Consider the following 22,367-nt stretch of genomic DNA (forward strand, 5'->3'; position numbering starts at 1 on the left):
ATTGCCTAGGCAAGAGCCTCTTGCACAGGTACTGGATAAGCTAGCGGCTAATCCCCCGCAGGTACAGGTGAATTCGGAGAGGTTTCACGCCAGAAATCTCGTCCGATTCAAAGGGCAAGTAGCCCTACAGGTGCGGGAGCTCGAGGACTTGCTACGGATGCGACCGGCACGCGAAACGGAGCCCGAAACAGTAAATTACAGCCTGCTATGTATTTTTGCAGGTTTAGGGGGTGAGTCTTCAAGACCACCACATGAAGTGGGTGAGTCTTCAAGACCACCACAGACGGATGATGATATATTCAGGACCCAGTTGGCTACTGTTGTGGCTATGTTCACACAAGTAATGCAGAACCCGAGGTTTTTAGCCTTTCTGCAACCTTCTCTTCCGTCTCAGCAAGTTGGGTCACTAGATCATATTCAAAAGCCTGTTAAGGCTCGAGCACGGGTGATTCATACTGCAGAGTCAATGGAAACACCTGTACACTTGACGGAGAACATGCAGTCTCCACAACCTGTGCCTAAGGTGCAAGAACAGGTGGCTGAGATGCCAGTCTTTCAAGCTATACCAGTTTAGCCCGCCATCTTTCAGCAGCCTATAGCTGGTTCTAATGGGCAGGGAAGCAACCTACAGGCTATGCAAAAGGTCTTCCCACCACCTTCAGTACACCCTAGCTATTTTGGAGGTGGATCGGTATTCCAGAGCATGGCTGGTCATGCACCTAGAAATCAGTTTTACACGCCAGGAACAGTGTTCGGGGGTGCTCAAACAATGATACCTATGGTGTCACGGGCATGCTACCTGGGTTTCAAAGCACTCAGGGCCAATTTGGGATTCCACAGGCAAATTTTGGTATGGCTGGAATTACAAATCAGCAGCCAAATATAGCATTTCCAGGTCAACTTAATTGCGGTCAGGGAACACAAATGAACCCTAACAGTGTTCCCATGTTTCAGTCACTTCCATATGACAACTTAACGCCGCTGGAGAGGCCAACTCCGTACAAAGAAGGTGGCAAAGGTGTGACATTCACGACCTTTATAGGGTTTGATGACAGGAAGAAGGCTCTCTCATTCCTCCAATAGTTTGACAAGGCCTATGCAGAGGGAAACTTTACAGAGGCTTCAAAGGTCCGCAAGGCAGCCACTTTCTTGACAGGGAATGCGGGACAATGGTGGACAACTTTATTGCTTCAAGGGCAAGCTCCGTCCACATGGATTTACTTCAAGCAGATTTTTGTAGCAGCATGGTTATTTGATGACTTTGAAGCAGATGTCATGACAGAATGGCACCAGCTTAATGCTGCTACTTGCAAGAATCTGGATGATTACAATCGGAAGTTTTGGAAAGCTCTACTTCCAGTAAATTCCTATAGGTTTGTGCCATTGACAGAACAGATTGAAAAATAATGTTGTGGCCTACCCAAAGAATTGAGAAAGTACTGTACGAAGACCAAAGTCACTACTTTAACGCAGCTCATCGAGGTAGCAAACACTGGCAATGGTTTGCTCAAGGGAGAAGATTGTGAATTCAATACTGGCATCAAGGAAGGATCAGCCAAGAAAAATTCAGCGAAGAAGCACGTTCCCAATGAGGTTCCTAAAGGGACTCAGGAGCCAGCCAACGTAGGGAAAAGCAAAGCTACGACTGAGTCAGAAAAGGGACCAGCAAAGAAATGGAAAAGACGTTTTCCTCGCAAGTCGGAAGAGCAAAAGAAGGTCCTGAGGTAAGAGAACAAATGCTTCATCTGTGAGTAGCCTAGCCACATTGCTTACAATTGTCCTACAAAGAAAAGGCCAGCTGATTCTGCAGACAGGGAGGACAGGAAAGGAAAGAAGCCCATGGCTGGTCTAGTGCCAGATATGGTGGGCGACAAGCCAAATTCAGATGCAAATGAGCTTTGCAGAGCATGGGGAAAGGTCAGGGATCAAACAGTGCTGATCTTCTTTGATCCAGGTGCCAAAGCCAACTTCATTTCCCCAGAATTGGCTTCAAAGTTGGGAATCAGACCTGAAGAGATGGGGTATACAGCAGAGGCAGGTTTGGCATGTCCTGGCCATACAGAGGCTGTGACACCCATCACTGGAAAGTTGCGCCTACATATCCAGTCCTATGTAGTTGCTGAAGAATTTTACATCATGCCACTGGACGGATGTGATGTGTTGTTAGGTATTCCTTGGTTGTTTCGTGTGATGTGTTGTTAGGTATTCCTTGGTTGTTTCGTGTACAGGGAATCATGGATGCCTACAACAAAAAGATCATTGTACAGAGCAGGGGAAAGACTCACATTCTGGATGTAAAGCTTAGAGGGGAGTCTATTCCCACTGTATCAGCTTCTGCTATTACTTCTGTAATGAAAAAGCATCTTTCTGCGTACTTGGTTTTTGCACGTGAAGTATCAGATTGTGATGAATCAAATTTATCTCTACTAGATAAAGAAAGGTCAATGTTTTTACAACACTATAGTGACTATTTTTCCGATTCATTACCGTCTCAATTACCGCCAGAGAGACCCGAGGATCATGCGATAGATTTGGTGCCAGGCAGTAGCCCACCAAATAAGCTTCCGGACAGGGTTAGTGCGGCTCAGCAGAAAGAGATAATGGGCCAAGTACAGGAGCTGTTAGAAAAGGGGCTAGTTCAGCCCAGTTCATCCCCATTCTGTTCTCCAGTGTTGGTGGTGCAGAAAAAGGATGGCTCATGGCGTATGTGCATCGACTACCGTGCACTGAACAAGAATACCATCAAGAATAGGTTCCCTATACCTAGAATTGATGATATTCTTGACAAATTAGAAGGAGCAGCTATGTTTAGCAGGATAGATCTAAAGAGTGGGTACCATCAGATCCGCATTAGATCAGAGGATGTGCACAAGACTGCTTTTAGAACAACGTTTGGCCTTTACGAATTTTTAGTGATGCCCTTTGGTCTCACAAATGCTCCTGCTACGTTCAATAGGATGATGGACAGAATTTTCCGTCCACACCAGCAGTTTGTTGGTACATTCTTTGATGACATGATAGTCTACTCAAAGAATGAAGAGGAGCATAGGCATCACTTGGCCATTGTGTTCAAAGAGCTACGCAGTCATAGGTTGCTCATCAATGCAAAGAAAAGTGATTTTTTTCTGGAAGAGATTCACTTTCTGGGACACATTGTCTCAAAGGATGGTGTCAGAATGGATCCTGCAAAAGTTGAAGCGATCAAGTCATGGCCAGATTTGAAGACGGTGCACGATGTCCGAAGTTTCTTGGGACTATGCTCCTATTACAGAAGGTTTATCCGAAATTTCGTTGAGATTGCTTCACCTCTACATGCTCTTCAAAAGAAGGCAGTCACCTTTAGATGGACACAGAAAGAGATTTCAACTTTTAATCTCTTAAAGGAAAAGATGACTTCAGATCCAATCATTGTGTTGCAGATCTTAGGAAGTCATTTGTGGTCCAGTGTGACGCCTGTGGTAGTAGCATTGGTGCAGTGCTAATGCAAGATGGCAGGGTAGTAGCCTATGAGAGCAGAATTTTGCAAGGGCCAGAGATGACCATGCAGGTCTATGAGAAAGAGTTACTGGCTGTGATTCATGCGCTCTTAAGTTGGAAACACTACCTGCTAGGTGCAGACTTTGTTGTCCAAACGGACCATCGGACCTTGCGATACTTCTTGACACAGGCAAAGTTATCTGAAAAGCATATGCGATGGGCAAATATCTTGTCCATGTTCCACTTTCAGATTGTGCATGTGGAAGGCAAGAAAAACGTTGTGGCTGATGCCTTGTCAAGGAAGCCACAAATTTCAGCTGTGTCAATTCCTTATCATCATGAACTTGATGATATGAGGGAACAGTATGCAAATGATGAAGATTTTGCAAGGGTCTTCGAGCAGCTAATGGATGGACAACGTCATGAACACTATCTTCTCAAAGATCGGTTCATCATGATGCATGGCAAATTGTGTGTCACAAAGCCATTGCGACGCAAAGTTATGGAAGAGAGTCATGTCTCACCGTATGCAGGGCATCGTAGTATCGATGCTACTGTTAAAGCGGTTGAGACATTCTTCTATTGGCCTACATTGAGAAGAGATATGGATTCCTTTGTGCGAGAATGCCTAATATGCCAGAAGGTCAAGTTTGACAAGCAAAAGGCACCAGGGTTATTGCAACCACTACCTATTCCAGATAAACCATGGGAAAGTATTGCTATGGATTTTATCTTTGATCTTCCGAGAACGCAGACAGGAAACGATGGTATTTGGACGATCATTTGCAAATTCAGCAAGCAGGCTCATTTTATTCCTGTCAGGAAGAAGATAAAGCCAGATCAGATGGCACGCTTGTTTATGAGCAATATTTTCAAGTATCATGGCATGCCACAGTCGATTGTTAGCGACCGTGATCCACGCATGACAAGTTTGTTCTGGAGAGGCTTGTTTGAGAATATGGGCACAACGCTCAAATTCTCTTCATCATTTCATCCTCAAACAGATGGGCAGTCAGAAGAGGCAAATTCTACTGTCCTAGATCTGCTGAAGTGCTATGTGTCAGAGCATAAAGGAAAGTGGGAGCAATATTTGCCATAGGTGGAGTATGCATACAATAATACAGTGCATTCATCAACTGGCAAGGCACCTTTTGAGATAGTCGAAGGTGGCAAGAAAGTTCCTCCCATATTGCATACAAAGGACAAGATATTTGAAGCAGATAAGTATGTTCAGGACATGGATGAAATGTACAAGAAGGTCAAAGTGCCCTTAGAAAAGACTCAGGCAAAGCAAAAGAAAGCAGCAGATCGTCACCGTCGGGGGTATGTCACCAGCGTGTGACTACTATCTATCCTTTTTGTTGATTTCTTTCTTCTTATTTATTTACTTTCACTTTTTGGAAACACCCCTCGGGAAATCTAACTGCCCTGCATTGCATAGCTAGTGTGGAACTGTCCAGAGGGAGTCCAGGCCTGAGGGCAAGAGAGCACTAAGGTTGGACAAGGACTATGGTTAGCCAAACTGGGGTCATTGACTAGCCAAAGTGGAAACCTTTGCTACAAAGGCTACATTTCAGTTATGGGTGTGGCTGCAGTGTACAAAGGGGGTCAGATGACCTAGAAAGATACAATGGTAACATCTCCTAAAATTTAGGGAACTGCTATTTTGGGACCTGAAAATGTGTCTGCGTCATTACCTCCGGTATGACTAGGGGAACATTTTATTACTCTGCCGCGAAGTCAATTGGGCAACCGGTTAGGATATTTTTAAGCAGCGAGCCCGAAACGGGAAAATGCTTGTAAATGCGCCAAGTGGCACATTTCTGTGCACTTGCCTCCTCAAGGAAGAAGTGGCGCTGAATTTTAAGCTGGGAGAGGCTCATTTTCAGATTTTGTCACAAGTTAAGAGCTATGGAGTGCTTCCTTTCCCTCCTATGTACAGTGCAGTGCGGTGTGGTGCCAGGAGTGATGCCCTGCACGCTACGCACTGCCCTCTCTCTCCCCTATGGCAGTATGTTATGCCCCACTAGTGGGCTTTTCATTTGACCAATGTACAGTTGTGTGGGTTCATGCGCGATTGCCTAGGCAAGAGCCTCTTGCACAAGTACTGGATTAGCTAGTGGCTAATCCCCCGCAGGTATAGGTGAATTCGGAGAGGTTTCACGCCAGAAATCTCGTTCGATTCAGAGGGCAAGTAGCCCTACAGGTGCGGGAGCTCGAGGACTTGCTACGGATGCGACCGGCACGCAAAACGGAGCCCGAAACAGTAAATTACAGCCTGCTGTGTATTTTTGCAGGTTTAGGGTTTTGGCCCTAAACGGTCCCTAATACCCCCAGGAGGTTCTGAGACGCGAGGGGACTGCTGTACAGGTGATCTGGCACATTTTCGGGGCTGAAAACAGAGAATTCAGCGTACTGCAGATTCTCGCCAGGTTTTGCAAAGTGCCCGTATGCGTCGGGAAAGTCATTCAATGCGTGGGAATACTGACTGTGAAGGGTCCTAGTACAGTTATGCTGCCGAAATCGGGCCGGAACAATTGAAATTCAGCCAAGCTTGTGTGGGGCAGCTTGTAGGGAACCACAGCGTTTATTCCCTCTGTTAAACAATAAAGAAATACCGAAAGGGGCGCCTAAATTAGGGGCCAATCTGGTGTCGGTCTACTCATACAGGTGCAATCTAGCAGCCTGTATCCCTCTCCCCTTTGTTGTGTCTTGAAAGTACAGGTAAAGTGGGCGACGAATTAAATGGGTGAAAGCAAATAAGGTTTAAGTCTAAAGTCTACCGCCCCTTTTGAAGTTAACAGGCCGGTTACATCAGGGCACGCGAGTGACGTTCTACTGAGGATCCCTTGGTACCACAAGAACTACTCCGTGGTTGACTATCGGGCCGAGAAAGCGACTTTGATAAAGGAAGGGCTTAGAGATTGTACTTTATGAACTTCAGTTTCTTACTCATTCTTTTGGGAGAGAACTGAACGATGGATAAAGGTTGAATATGTTTTGACCTGATCAAAAGAACGCCAAGATTTTTCTCCACGATTTTTCTCCACACTCATGTCGATTGCTTTTCAGAGGGCCTGAAGATCAAACCATTGATTTGATACCTGGAAGCACGCCACCGAACCGGCCACCTTACCGTGTGAGCCGAGTACAGAATGAAAAGATTATGAACCCACTGAAAGACCTCTTGGAAAAGGGTCTTGTCCAGCCTAGTACTTCACCGTATTGCTCTCCAGTGTTGTTGGTTTTGAAGAAAGACGGATCTTAGAGAATGTGCATCGATTATAGAACTCTCAACAAAATCACCATCAAGAACAGATTTCCGATTCCTAGGATCGATGATATACTCGACAGGTTACATGGATCCTCGTGCTTTAGCAAGATTGACTTGAAGAGTGGATATCCTCAGATCAGGATAGCGCTAGGAGATGTCTACAAGACAACTTTTCGGACGACTTTTGGGTTATTTGAGTTTTTGGTGATGCCTTTTGGCTTAACCAATGCTCCTGCGACATTTAACCAGTTTATGGACAAGATTTTTCAAGAGTACAGGCTATTTGTTGGCACTTTCTTTGACGACATCATTGTTTTCTCCAAGAATGAGGTAGAACACAGAGATCATCTGCTTCAAGTCTTTCAGGCATTACGAGATCACAAGTTAGTGATTAATGCAAAGAAAAGTGAATTTTTTCCTACCAGAGATACACTTTTTGGGACACATTGTGTCAGCAACAGCAGGAGTGCAAATGGACCCGGCCAAGATGGAGACTATCCATGATTGGCCCGATTTGAGGAATGTCCATGAAGTTGAAAGCTTCTTAGGACTGTGTTCGTACTACAAACAGTTCATTCGAAAGTTTGCAGAGGTTGCTTCCCCTTTGCATGTCTTGATACAGAAAGGAGTCTTTTTCTCGTGGGGATCCATAGAGGTGACTGCCTTTCAAACATTGAAAGAGAAATTGACTACAGGACCAGATTTGACTTTGTCGGACTTGCAGAAGTCATTTGAAGTATTTTGTGATGCTTATGGTCATAGTCTGGGTGCGGTCTTGATGCAAGAAGGCCATATCATAGCTTACGAGAGCCGTTTGTTCTCTAGGCCGGAGATGACAGCACAGATTTATGAGAATGCGGTTATCCATGCTCTTACTCAGTGGCGGCATTACCTACTCGGAGCGGATTTTACTGTCTTTACAGACCATCAGAGTTTGCGCTACTTCTTGTCACAAAAGCAACTTTCGGAAAAGCAGATGCGGTGGGCGAACATCTTGTCACAGTTCCACTTCCAGATTGTCCATGTACAGGGACAGAAGAATGTGGTGGCACATGCTTTGTCTCGGAAACCGTTGGTTCTGGCTATTTCCGCGATACATCATAGGAGCTTCGAGGATATGGTCGATCAATATGCCACGGATACAGATTTTGCAGATATTTTCACACGGATACGGGATGGGGAGACAGTAGCTGGATACTCCCTTCGGGAAGGCTACTTGATGAAAAAGACTATGTTGTGCATTACACAGCCTTTGAGGGAAAAGGTTTTGACTGAATGCCACTATCCACCTTTTACGGGTCACCGCGGCATTGCTACCACCATGAAAGGGGTAGAGAGAGACTTCTTTTGGCCGAGACTCAAAAAGGATGTGGAAGAGTTTGTGCGCAGTATGCCAGAAGGTCAAGTTTGACAGGCATAAGGCACAGGAATTGTTACAGCCTTTACCCATACCCACCCGCCCCTGGGAAAATATTGAAATGGATTTCATTTTTTATCTCCCAAGAACACAGAATGATCACGATGATTTTCCGATTACATGGCACGTTTGAGACGATTGTCTCCGACAGAGACCCAAATTTATGAGTTTGTTTTGGAAGGCAACTTGAGAGAACATTGGCACGCAGTTACAGTTCTCGTCATCGTTCCACTTGCAGACTGACGGGCAATCTAAGATTGCCAATTCAATGGTTTTAGATTTATTGAAGTCTTGTATCTCGGATCAGAAGACTCAATGGGAAAAGAACTTACCTTTGGTGGAATTTGCCTACAATAACAAGATACACTCTTCGACAGGGAAGACGCCATTTGAGATTGTTGAAAGTGTTGCGAAGGTTCCATCCTTCCTGAGCACGAAAGATTAGATATTTGAAACGGATGAATATTCGGAGATTTGGATACGGCTTTTGCCAAGGTTCGCGAGACTTTGCAGAAGTCTCAAGAACGACAGAAAAAGGCAGTGGATCGCCATCGTCGCGACTTGAAACTGAAGGAGGATGATTGGGTGCTCTTACTTTTGAGAAGGCACGCTTAAGAAAGAGAAAGGGAAAGAAGAGGCTTTTTCCAAAGCTTAGTATGCGATACTACGGACCTTTCCAGATTACTGAAAAGATAATTGATGTCTCCTTCCAATTGAAACTGCCAGATACTTGGAGGATTCACAATGCATTGCATGTGAGTCTCTTGAAACATGTTAAGGGTGATGTGCCTAATGATGGGGAGCCTGATGAGCAACCCGCAGTGGAAGAAAACGAAGAGACCCTTGTCCCTGAACAGATTTTGGCACATACAGATACGAAGAAAGGTAAAGTCCGAAGGCGGTTCTTGGTTAAGTTCAAGAACTTTCCTGCATTTGATGCGAAGTGGATGGAGGAGGAGGACCTAGCAGATACTCCTCGGATTGTGAAACTTTACCTCGATGTTTTGGTTTAGCATAGTCTACTCCAAACAGAACCCAGAAATTCAGCTTGGCCGAAGATCTGGTGCAGTGGGATGCACAAGAGGGGAGTTACTCAGCTCCTTTGTCAACAGATGCCTTGATTTTGATACTAAAGTCACTGATGTCTCTTTGAGCTTCAGGGATACTGACAGCTGACAGTATTCTGCTGGATGACTTTATGAAATAGAATTCCTGATTATGATACTAATTTGTTCTTGACTTCTTGTGAGTGCAAGAACTGATAGACGAAATGACTGCAGCATTTTGGTCTACTTGATCTCGAATAGACATGGTTGCAATAGGGGTTAGTCAATCGGAGGTCCCCATTGGACCTAGATGTGATTGCTAGCTACATTGCCGATAAATCATGGTCTAAGATCCGAATGAATGTTGAATGTCATGTGATGTCCTGTGATGTCGTTTGATGTGACTGTCGATTTGGTACATGTGCTAGATGTGTGTTCCTAGTACGTAGGTACTAACAGTCAGTGTCTGCTAAAACGGTTTATGGCTTTTGTCGGTTTTGCAGGCGTAATCGCGGTCGATTACAATGCTTTCAAGAAGGGGGTATGTCACAAAGTGATGATGTGGCTATGGACAAACCCTAATTTCAGGCTGAAACCCTAAAATCCCTGCAAACCCTAAAAACTGCCAAAAACCCTAATTTGCAGCAAACCCTAAATTCTGGCTGAAACCCTAATTTCTGTCAGCAAACCCTAATTTCTACCGGGGGTGCCACGTGGCAGCAGCAGTACGAAATTCCGTGATTTGCGGCAGAATCTGCGCTGAAGAAAAGCAGCTTTCTAGCCTACGCAATTGAGAAAGAGAGAGGATGCTTTTGCTTTCAGTGAAACTCTCAAAAAGAGAGCGAGAAAAAAGCCTTTTTGCTTTTTCTTTGGGACTCTCAGAGAAAGAGAGAAAGAGCAGTTGCTTTTGGGCTTTCAGAGCTTTTGATTTTGAAGTTTTTTGGGGCTCTGCTTTTGGGCATCCCTTGTAACCTTTAAATAAGTGGTGAGGGCTTCACTTCTCATAGCATCTGGACGCAGAGTCTGAGAGTGAAACCCTAGCCACTCTCTTGTACTTTGATCTGATTAATATAAAAAGAAATACCGAAAGGGGCGCCAGTCTTTGGGGCCAATATCTCTAGGCACGAAACTCCGCCGGGCCAGTGTACATCTATTGTGATCTGTGACTTGTTTTGAAGTGGTTATTTGGTGCTGTCGCGGTTGATTCTTGACGGAGTGTCCAAGTCTGTTACAAACCTCCTCCTCGTTCCTCCCAAATCCCTTGTGTCCAACAAATTTCCAGATTTCCCCCAAAGCAGGAGAGCTTCTCGGACAAACTTACCCCAAGCATAACTTGCTGCTCTGGTCACCGAATGACACACCATAACACACGGCTTGGAGCCCAAGTCCTCTCAATATTTCTAATTTCAATCATCAAGTTGGCCCAATTGCCTTTGTCGCATGCACCCGCAATCACCTTCTAAGTTGAGACGGCCCACTTCGGATGCTCATAACTCATGATGTACAAGTCCGATTCACGAGCTATAAAGCACGACTGAAAATATTCAATTAAAAACCATGTCTTGGGGACTCGAACAACCCCAAACATCAACGTTCAAGCTTGGCAAAATCACACCTTTGTACATGAATTTTTACATGGTCACTTCCAAGACTTGCAGGGCTATATACACATATATACATGAGGCTAGTGGGCAAGCTTTTTTGCATGACTTAGTGACTTTATGCAAAAAATGTCTGACATCGGGAATCTGCAATGCACTCCAACTTTAGACAACCATAACTTGTACACCGTGGCTCCGCTTGAGGAGCCTTCTGGATTGGCTCACATAGCTTCTCAAGCTTCACATCCCAAAGCAAAAATCTAGCACTTCGAACATCTTACATGCCATCCCATCTGGCTCATTTTGGAGCCCTTTAGACCTTCAAAAACCCATCAAGCATACACCACCGCTACCACCTACCTACCCAGGTTCTTCACACTTGCTTCAGCCCTCTATCCCACACCTGTCAGCACCCCTAGCACTGCACATCACATCTTTCAACATCGACCAACTTTGGTTGTACCAACGACATGCACAGGCAAGTCTCCAATTTCTCAAAGACCGTTTGTGAATTTAAAATCACGATCACTGATAATTTCGTCAAGCAGCCAATAACCGGTACCCATGTCACAAACTGCTGACGTGTCAAAGCCCTGCCAACTTGCAGATGCCGGCCGAGGGGCCTAAACCTTAAGAAGAAGTCCTACCAACTTATGGGGACCCAGTCCGATGGGGCCCCAGTGACATAAAGGAATTAAAATAAAGGAGAAGCCACCAACACACACACACACACACACACAAAAGCTAATGACATGGTAGTTGTACGGACGCTCCAGATTTTGCGCTGACAATGCTCACGTGGCAAATTTCCGCAAAACGCGCTGACAGTGCTGACATGGCAGTTGTACGGATTTCTGTGATTTATGCTGGCAACTTTTTGGCATTGCTTTTGGACCAGAAGCTTTTGAGTTTGAAGGCTTTTCATGTAAATTGCTTTTCATAGGCCAAGGGCCTTTAAATATATGCTAAGGGCTCATTCTTTGGCATGCTTCCTGGAGAAGGTGCAAAGTCTAGAGTACCGGCTTGTACTTTGATGATGCAATATAAAGAAATACCGAAAGGGGCGCCAAGGTTTGGGGCCAATACTCTCTCGGGTGGAATTCCGCCACTCCGCGTCGCGTGTCGTCTCTCTCTCTCTCAGTTCAGTTGTTATTGAAGTGCTAAAAGTCTGTTCAATCTGTTATTTTCTATTGGCACGTGGTGCCCGTCTTGTGACCATGGTGTCAGAGCATCAGTCGTGTGCTTTTCTGAAAGCATATCGGTCCTACCAAAGAGCAGACAAAGCAAACTAGAGACTAATGGAATTTTATTAGCCACTCCCACCCTTCATACATCGCGCATCAGACGCGCTCCCGTCTTCACCGCTCATGTCTTACAGGGCATAAGCCATAAAGGTCACTTGCAAGAGAAGGATCCAAAATTTGTTTCAAGCTGTTGTCTTTCTCAGAGGTAGTGCCATGCAGATGTTGATGTCTATAGCTCCCAAGCCGCACACTCCAAGAATATTTTTGCATGAAGTTATATGGTTTCTGACATCTTCCTTCGGAGTGCAACTTCTGGCAAAGTGGGGTATCCTGAAATGCTTACCATGGAAACCCTAGCAAATTATACCTTGAAATTTATCGACATCTCTTAGTAGATGTCTCTTCATGGGCAGATGAACTCGGAGGTCCAGTGCGATTGCTATCTTGGGACTATCATCGCCGCCAAAGAAACACTGTCGGTCCAAGAGCTAATGGACCATGCTGTGCTCAGCTACGACCTTATGGAATGAACCTAACCCTAATTTTTGGTGCCGGTTTCAGGATGAAAAGTCAGTCGACTTTTCGAGCTCGACTGATGTTGAGATTGCTTTTTAAGTTTAAAATCTCTTTGAGAACTTGTTTGGTGATCCTGTTTGGAATTTGATTGGAATTTGTTTGAAATTTGTTTGAAATGGATGGTATCTGTTTTGAACCTGTTATGGTGCCGATTTGAAATGTTTGACTCTGGGTTTAATATTGGTTTCATCGATTGGTGATTTTACTCCCGGGTGGAGTAGTGACATATGATGTTTGAGAATGCTTGCTCATTCATACTCATGGCCTGCACCCTGGTGGTTATTTGCGGGGGGAGTATTGAATGATTGAAAAGTGTTGTTTTTACTCATGGCCCGCACCCTTGTGGTTATTTACGGAGGGAGTATTGTTGTCGTCTACTCATGGCCCGGACCTGTATGGTTATTTACGGGGAGAGTATTTAGAAGTCTGAGCAGTGGTTACTCTCAGCACCTCCAAACGGCACAGACTGCGGTTTGGGGGGTGTTTGGTTGTAAAAGGCCTCTATATCTCATGGCCCGGACCTGGATGATTATTTGCGGGGGAGTGTTCATCGGCGGCTTTATGTTTCTACGTCTTGTAGCATGCATATATGAGCATTTGTGTTGCATTGTGATGTGCCAACCACTGAATATTCCTAATTGGATGAGATTGCCTCGGTATGTAATTTTAGTGCATCAAGACACCCGCGGAAGATCAGTGCGGTCTGGGTGTGATGGCTAATTTTACTACGTCGGAATATCAAGAGTTCCGATCTGGACAAAAGAAGAAGCCAACTCCTTGATCAGTAGAGCCGAAAGAAGAAGCTAACTCCTTAACAAAAAGAGCAAACTGATTGTCCCTCGGAATGTCCCTTGGAATGACCCTCGGAAATTTTTGAGCTAACTTTAGTTGTTTTGCAGATATGCTGTAATCGCGGACGATTACTTTCTTTCAAGAAGGGGGGATGTCACAAACTGCTAACGTGTCAAAGCCCTGAAGAATGAGCCAACTTGCAGATGCCGGCCGAGGGGCCTAAATCTTAAGAAGAACAAGTAACAGAAGAAGAAATCCTACCAACTTATGGGGACCCTGTCCGATGGGACCCCAGTGACACAAAGGAATTAAAATAAAGGAGAACCCACCAACACACACACAAAAGCTGATGACGTGGCAGTTATACGAACGCTCCAGATTTTGCGCTGACAGTGCTCACGTGGCAGATTTTCGCAAAACGCGCTGACAGTGCTCACGTGGCAGATTTACGCAAAACGCGCTGACAATGTTGACGTGGCAGTTGTACGGATTTCCGTGATTTATGCTGGCAGCTTTTTGGCATTGCTTTTGGACCAGAAGCTTTTGAGTTTGAAGGCTTTTCATGTAAACTGCTTTTCATAGGCCAAGGGCCTTTAATAATGTGCTAAGGGCTCATTCTTTGACATGCTTCCTCGAGAAACTGCAAAGTCTAGAGTACCAGCTTGTACTTTGATGATGCAATATAAAGAAATACCAAAAGGGGCGCCAAGGTTTGGGGCCAATACTCTCTGGGGTGGAATTCCGCCACTCCGCGTCGCGTGTCGTCTCTCTCTCAGTTCAGTTGTTAATGAAGTGCTAAAAGTCTGTTCAGTCTGTTATTTTCTATTGGCACGTGGTGCCCGTCTTGTGACAACCCACAACAAGGGAACACCATACGGAAGCCAAGGAGGACAGGCTCCAACAAGGGGTGAGGTGCCTAGAGGCTAGCAATGGCACAAGGAACAATAACATAAGGGCTGCCCACCAAGAGATCAAAGAAAAACACAGCCTCCCTTGGCTGAAAATGCAAGTCAAAATAGGGGATCTAGAGTAGCACGAAGACGCGCTGGAGAGGAAGGAGGGGAATGCTTGCAAGAAAGGCATACCAAGCGCGAAAGCGACCTCAACTCTATAAAAAGTTTTTGAAAGGAATTATTTTGAGCACTTGTAAAAAAAATTGTGATTTCTAAAGTTGCTTTTGGGGATTGCTTTTGGACCCGTGCATTAGGGCAGATCGGCCCACTGGACTGCGATTTTGTGATGAATCAGATGGAGAGTCTGGCTCTCCAAGAATGTAAACTACGACTACAGTCTAATGGAATAAAGAAATACCATGTGGGGCACCTAGTTGAGGGCAAATGTGAATCTCCACCACTCCATGCCTCTTGTCTACTGTGTGATGTTCTTTCTTTCAAGTGTCTGCAGTTTCGATTCAGTTTGGTATTATTGCAATAATTCACCGCCTCACCAGTGGCTTGCACGTTACACCATAGAACTATGGCTTCCTCCTTGTTTAGCTATGACCCATGCAAAGAATGTGTTGTAGCTACCTTCAGCTAAATGGCTTGCATTTACTCCTAGTGATGCTTTTTCCACCAAAAAGGGGGACTCATATGGCAGCTCTCTAATCTAGAGGTTTGATAGCCACATAGTTCTCCCATACATTTGTCTCTATAGCTCCCCCATAAAAGTTTCTACTTTGTCAAAGACTAGACCATTTCTTTCTACCAAGAGCTCGGAAAAAGCAAACTTGTACATACAGTGCCCTGAGTTACTTGGGCAGCTGGGAGCATTGTCTCATCGAGATACTGTACCATGCTCCAAGGCATACACAATGCCTTGATACCAATCCCGTGGCAGCTATGCCAAGAGGCAGTTTCAAGCTGTCATTTGAACCTGTCTTCAAGCTATATGTTCCAACACTCTCTCTCTCTCTCTCTCTCTCTCTCTCTCTCTCTCTCTCTCTCTCTCTCTCTCTCTCTCTCTCTCTCGTCGGCTAGATCTTTAAGGTCTCTTGGGATAGTTTCCTACGACGTTAAATCTCTCTTCTTCTCGTATGTGTGTGTGGGTGTGTGTGTGTGTGTGCGCGCGCGCTAATAAAAAGAGGAAAATGGTATAACCTTTCTATCACCCAAGTGTGGTAGATTTATTATGCAATTTCCCTCTTGAATAACAGGTCTTGAGCTCGACTCTCCTCGTCAGCTAGATCTTTAAGGTCTCTTGGGATAGTTTCCTACGACGTTAAATCTCTCTTCTTCTCTTCTTCTTCTCTCTCGTGTGGTAGATTGGTTATGTCATTTCCCTCTTGAATAACAGGTCTTGAGTTCAACTCTCGTCTGATAGATCTTTGAGGTCTCTTGGGATAGCTTCCTACGACGTTAAAATTCTCTTCTTCTTTTCTTCTCTCTCTCTCTCTCTCTCTCTCTCTCTCTCTCTCTCTCAGAGACCAGATATGTACCTTGTCTCCACCCCAATCGTGGATGACGATGCACATGAAAGAACGGCGTCCGATGCTGAGGCAGAGGAGAAAGCAACACTTCCTGTTGCGTCACGCTTTGTAATGGAGGGACGCTTTTTGCAACGGTGCCGAATGCGCAGAGAACGGTAGAAATGGCCGTCTAAGGAGAGGCGAGGAGGAAAAAGGCAGGAGGTGGTCTGGGCTGGGCAGGCAAAGCACGCCATTGAAACTTGTTCAAGCTTCAGCCATGTAGTCCAGCTGATTTGAGCATCGGGACGCCCATGCAACGCATTTCTATCCATAGATTGCAGCGCATTCACATTTTTAAAAATCTAAACAGAAAAGGCCCTAAATGCCGTGGGCAACCTCATACCCGCGGAATAAAACACTGGGTGCCTACTTTTCAGCATTGGACGCGGAGAAGCCTGAAACCACGACCCCACCTGCAAGACGTCAAGCAGCCTAGCCACAATTTGATGAGAGAAAATGTTTCACAGATTACATAAAATATTGTCCACACAGAGTGTGAACTGAACGTAGAAAGTAAAAGGCTCAAGTTGCCCGCTCTTGTGCGCAGTCTGAACACGCCCTTAGAGCGCTCTCCTATAACCTCCTAATCATCAGCTTATTAGGCAGAATCTTATGGAGATTCCTCCTCACCATCATCCAATGCTCTTTCCCTTTCAATAAAACAAGCTCGTCAGATTCAAACCCATGTATTGGAGAGTTCCGACTAACTTGGACTGATTTACACCACTTGGCCAGCCATGTGCATTTGTTCCGAGTCTTGAACACAAATTTTTTTCAAGAAAAGATCTAGGCTCCCCTAGTCGTGCATGTGCGCAATCCACAAGGTGTTGACATGTGCATACAAGCTCAGTCATGGGCCCCTATAGCATCACCAAAGATGCACTGCAAAACGGGCCCGCCCACAGGTCCTTCCACTCACACACCAAACCTCACTCTCCCTTTACCTTGCTTTAAAAAATGTGTAGTATTGCTTCCGCCTTCAGCGCCACCTCCGTCTACCCCTCCCTCACCTCTTGCTAGCGCCTCCACATCCATGCAAAGTACCCTCACGCCATCTCTCTTGGATGTCTTGTCTCACGTGCCCCAATCAACAACTTAGAAGATTCTCTCTTATTTTTTGATTTTTCAAAATTGGGGGGAGGGGGTGGGGTCTACTCGAAGACACTAAATATCTAAGGTGTCCCCATGTCTCCAAATGACTGGGTGATTGAAGGAGTCGTCATCAATTGCGGGCCAAGATCGCCATCAAATAAAGTTCCCCCTGACAATTTTGTTTGAGATTCTTGCTATATTTATAATAAAACTAGCAAACGTTAGGGAACCTAGTTAACATTTGGTGGTGGTGTTGGGGTGTAGCCACCTAACCTAAGAAAACGATGTACTAGTTTCGTCATCTTGAACTTCCTCTAGATCACTGTAGGATATATCTTCCATCCAACACATAGGTAGTAATTGGGTTTTCTATCTATGTTTAGGGATTTTAGAGTATTGTGATACGTGCCAAAGACCTTTAGAGTAGGATTGGACCAGTGGGATATGCTTTTGGGCTCTTTAGTGAGTTGGAGAGGTATTCAGTGAATCAGATACTTAAAGTGTGTTCATTTAGTTGTTTTGACACTTGTGCATATTGTTAGTTTTTTCATAGGAGTAGGATATGCAAACATAGCATTAGAGTTTTGAGCCACCCCTAATCCTTATCATTCTCATCAAAATCAGCCTCGGTGCATTTCAAATAATTATTTGAAGCTTGTGGCTCTAAACACTAATGTAAGTATTATGCATAAAGATTTACACTTGACAGAGACTTCATTGGTGAATGCATAACAAGCCTTGGTAATTAAAAATCCAAACATTTACAGTATTGCCATACTAAACAAGTAGGCAAACTTGGGCTTTGACCTTACACATTGGTTATACATCTTCTCTACATGTTGCATGCCAAGTTTAGGCCAATTGAACCATTAAATTGAGACCAATACCACAAATCAACGAAAAATGCAAACAAACCAAAAATCTTGAGGAATTGCTTCAATCAAGCTCCAAATTTTGAAACAAGGACATTACTGGACTCACCTTGCATATGGCAATTGTTGGCATAAGTTTGGTTAAAAATGGAGTCAAAGTTTAGTATCATGATACTAAACAAGTGGGCTATAAGTAGGGAGGTTGGGAGGAGATCATTATACAAGTCCACCCTTTGGTCTCACATTGGGTTCAGCGCCAAAAACAATTTGGGAAAGTGGGGCGTGGTCTCTCTACACTTGCATGCATGCACCGTGGGTATGGAGGCTTGGCAGGTGAGGATGAAGCAACACTTCACTGTGGACAAGCTCGCTTAGTAGAAGGGGAGGGCGAAATCAACCAACACCAAATTGCACGTAGCAAGGCTTGGCGAGTTTGCTCTGGGCAGGGGATGGTTTTTTGTCTCTTGCTCGCTGGCCTTCATGGTCTGTGAAGAGCACTGTAAGCTCTTCTTGCCTCCCTGTCCTGCCCGACATCGTTGGCTTCTACAACACACCATGTTTTCCCATTATGGGTGCCACATGTAGCCAATTAGGGTTTCAATTGTAACAATTGACCAAAGGAGGATACCCATGCTGCATACACCCCTAGGCTCTTCAACCATGATAAGCAAGGCAACAGAAGTAGAATCGCGAATAAGATGGTAGTACGTCCACTTCATCATTGTTTACGCTTCCGCAATAACATCGGCTAATATTTCCAACAATAATTGAGGTTGGTAGATGGGCTTCTGATTGTTGTATATGTATACAGTGGTCAACACTTTACATCATTGGCTCTATACACAAGGTCCATCCAATCCCAATGACGGTTTCTATAGGTGGCAAGTAGGCATCTCCTAGCTATCAAGCAATTGGTTCATGGGAAGACATGAATACATTAAGAGAGCCTCCATGCAGGTAATCTCTTGTGTTAACACCTTAGAAAATATAGTACAACTATTTTATGAAGATTCTCTCATGACTTAGTTGTGAATAGCATTCCAAATGCAGAAGATATGCTGCTTAATTGTTGCAACATTGATTATGTCTCTAGGAGTGGTGTATTCAGGGGTATGACCCAGCTAATATACAATCACTCAAGAGGTGTTAAGAGAGCACATTTGTACTTTCAAGGAACGAAGTCCGCAACCTACCAAGGGGTAGTGGACAAATTGAACTTTCTCCGTTGATTCCAAACACTTTTGACCATGATAGACTGTGTTTGTCAATGTTGGCTACTAGGTTGAGCAATTTTAATACAAAGTCTAACCAAGCAGTTTGACATTGCAGAAGCTAACCGAGGAGTTTGGATTGCAAAGGCAACACCCAGGGTTATGAATTTCTACTGCTTTATTTAGTGTTCAACATGTGTTTAGTATATTACCTCTTTAAGGTTGGTTTTATGGTAAGGCATCTCTCCAATTGTATCTTTTAGGTTTGCAAACTGCACATGACTATGTGTAAGTTATGTTCAACCTCCACGTATGCATGTGATTTGGTTTTTTTTTTTTTTTTTAGTATGCTTTGCTTGACTTTTTCAAGTCAGATGAATGCTGTAATGGAAATGGCCTATGAACTTTGAGAGTAACGGAATTAGGAAATTAGATGAAGCACTTTTGTGAGATTATGTCATAATAATCAATATCTAATTCTCCTAAATGATTTTCTCATATTAAACTGATCATTTAATGTGGGGAGGTACCATGGGAGAAAAAGCTAGAATATTGGTTAAGCTAGCAGACCAGCCATAGTAGGGATCCAAAGGAGGGAAAATAGGGATCAAAAAGGGGGGGCCATCTGCAAAACAGCCATGTGCAACAATGGGCTAAAAAGACCCTAAGGTTCAGCCCATTAAGACTTCCAAAATGCTAAGGTTCCAAAATTCAAAGGTTGTGTCCAAAGGTCAACCCTAGGGAAAATTGGATGCTTAGTGTGTGTACAAAAGTCTTCTTCAAAGCCTACAAAGGAGGGGGCGAGCCCATTTAGTAGGGGATGAGAGAGAAAGCCACACACACACACACACACACAGGCTCCCTTTACACAAAGGGAATTAGGGACACATGTCAGCTCCCTAGGTCAGATGCCCACAAGGTGTGCCCAATTCCTATTGGAAGACCCTTGAAGTGGACCAATGAGAATTAAGCTAGAGTAAATTTAGTTTAATAAATTTAAAAACATTTAATAAAAGAAACCAATGAGAATTAAGTCTCCTAGAAGACTATTGGGCAGTCTCCCAAGGGGTCCAATGAGCATTCAGGAGCCCAATGGCTTGCCTGATTCCTATTGGCCAGGAGGCAAATGGGTCCAATGAGAGTTTAGTTTAATTATTTAATTACCTAAAGCTCTCACAAAAGGGGAAAGGGGGACACATGTTAGAAGGCTATCACTTATGCTTCTTAACACCCATTGGCTTGACTTGGGGAGGTCCAATGAGGCAAAAGCCATACCAATTTAACAGGAAGGGCTCGCCCAAGAGAGAGAGAGGGGGCTGATTTTTGCTTGGCATTGACACACACACATTCACACTTGACCATGTGTGAAGAAAGAATACTCTATCTCCTCCCAAGCTTTAATGGAGAGCTCATCACCTACTCCAAGCTTGTGAGATAGAAGCCTACATCAACACTCTCTTGGCATGTGGATGCAAATCCAACCAAGAGCCAAACTTCAATGCATGCTCATCTTCTCTACCAAGCTAATTACTAAGCTAAGCTATGCTAATATGAGTGATTATGTGAGGAGATGTACATCTTTCTCGTAAGATACTCCTTCTTCCTCTCAATCTACTCTCATACCCTGCTAGCTCTCACCATCTTCGAAGGTGTGTGAGGTCTTGGGTCTGAGAACGGGGATAATTCAAGTTGTGTTTGTTAAGTGTTTTGCTTAGTGCATGAAGTTTCCATCTTCATTGCACTAGCTAGTCTTGAAGGAACACAAAGAATTGTATTGTACAATGTCTCTCTTGATGGGAGAAACCATAATACAAAGCCTTTTGGAGGGGGGACCGGCTCCATGCAAATCCGGTCCTCAACTGTTGTCAATAGCTTAATTTCTCTCTCTTTTGAAAGTATTGTTGATGCTATCTAACTAGGTGTTATGCTTTTTGTTGCTCTCTCCACCCAAGCACTCTTGTAATTCTCATTAGGAATCTATTCTAATGAAATGCCCACTATGTTCATGCTAATTTCCGCTACATATAAGTTATTAGGCCATTAAATGTTACATTGGTATCAGAGCTCAAGGTTTCTCTTTTCTTGCTCAAGAAGGGAGTTCCTCAAGATAGCTACAAATGGTTGGTATTATTAATTGCTTGTGAGTAAGTAGAATAGGGATTTTTCAGCCTTGCAGTGCGCCTACCTTCGTGCAGTTAACGGGGCATCACCGTCGAGAGCTATGGTCTTAATAGTGGAGTCCTACGGGGCTTGCCTACGGCTTAACCACTATTGAGCTATTAGAAGCTTGACAAGAGCCAGTGCTGTTTTGGTGTTGAAAGACCCTCTCTTCTATTCCTTGCAATTAATGGTATTCGAGCGGCGGGTACAGTAGCTTGAGTGCTTTTTCTAAAGGGGTAAAGAGGAGTAGCAACTAGGGCTTGAAGTGCCAAAGTACATCTAAAAAGTTTACACCTAAAAGTTGTTAGAATGGCTGACAATAGTAAAGAGAGTGAAATTAATGTTGATAACTTTGATTTTGCTCATGAGCAAGCTACTAATGATGCTTCAATGCTTATTAACTATCTTGTTTCTAGGCTTCAACAAGCCATGGGCAATCCATCTCTCCAAAGTGAAGTGCAACGGCAGCTCCGTGCTCACGGGATTCTTCAAGCTAATCACCATGACGAGAGAACACCAAGGAAGCCTCCTTGTGAGACTACCAAAAGAGGTCTCTCTCCGATTCGGGAAGAAGAAGAGAATCCTTATGAAGGGCTCAAGAATTTACTTCTTGATGATGCATCTCCTTCCCAAAGGAGAACTCAAGAGCCTCCAGCGAAGGAACGAGAAAGAAGCTAGTCTTTCGCCACCTCGGTGGAGATGGCTCCACGAAGACGGCGGGCTAAACGCTCTCCATCACCACCAAAGTGGAGAAGACCATCACACTCTTCTCCACGCCATAATTCAAAGAGGGATGATAAAAAGCAAGAGAAGAAAAAGGCGAGAAAGAGGACACCCTCTTCTCCATCTTCTTCATCCTCTTCCTCTTATGAAAGCTATGTTGAAGACGACAAAGATCAAGACAAGAAAAAGGCGAGAAAGAGGTCACCCTCTTCTCCACCTTCTTCAAGTGATGGTGCAACCTTTGAACCATCAAAAAGAAGAGGCCATAGGAAATCCTATGCCACATGGAAGAGGTCGTCCAAGTTGAAGAAATTCAAAGAGGGAGGGAAGAGCATCTCTTTCCTTACCTATGATGGTACCTTTGGTGCTACGGACAAAGTCTTGGCCTTTATCCAACAATTCGATGCGGCGTCTG

At 44.4% G+C, this 22,367-nt stretch overlaps 1 protein-coding gene across 1 annotated transcript in view; it reads right to left on the minus strand.

The window, feature by feature from the left end:
- LOC147461515 (alpha/beta-Hydrolases superfamily protein) overlaps window positions 1–16,276 on the minus strand; it is a 57,069-nt gene extending 40,793 nt beyond the window's left edge. The window contains exon 1 of the mRNA XM_086509049.1: window positions 15,865–16,276. Coding sequence (XP_086365175.1) covers window positions 15,865–16,166 — 302 coding nt within the window. The 5' untranslated portion in view covers window positions 16,167–16,276. The remainder of the gene's footprint in view (window positions 1–15,864) is intronic.
- Between the last annotated feature and the right edge of the window lie 6,091 nt (window positions 16,277–22,367).

Source organism: Adiantum capillus-veneris, chromosome 3 (genome assembly GCF_014529385.1).
Source record: "Adiantum capillus-veneris isolate H3 chromosome 3, ASM1452938v2, whole genome shotgun sequence".
Lineage (NCBI taxonomy): Eukaryota > Viridiplantae > Streptophyta > Polypodiopsida > Polypodiales > Pteridaceae > Adiantum > Adiantum capillus-veneris.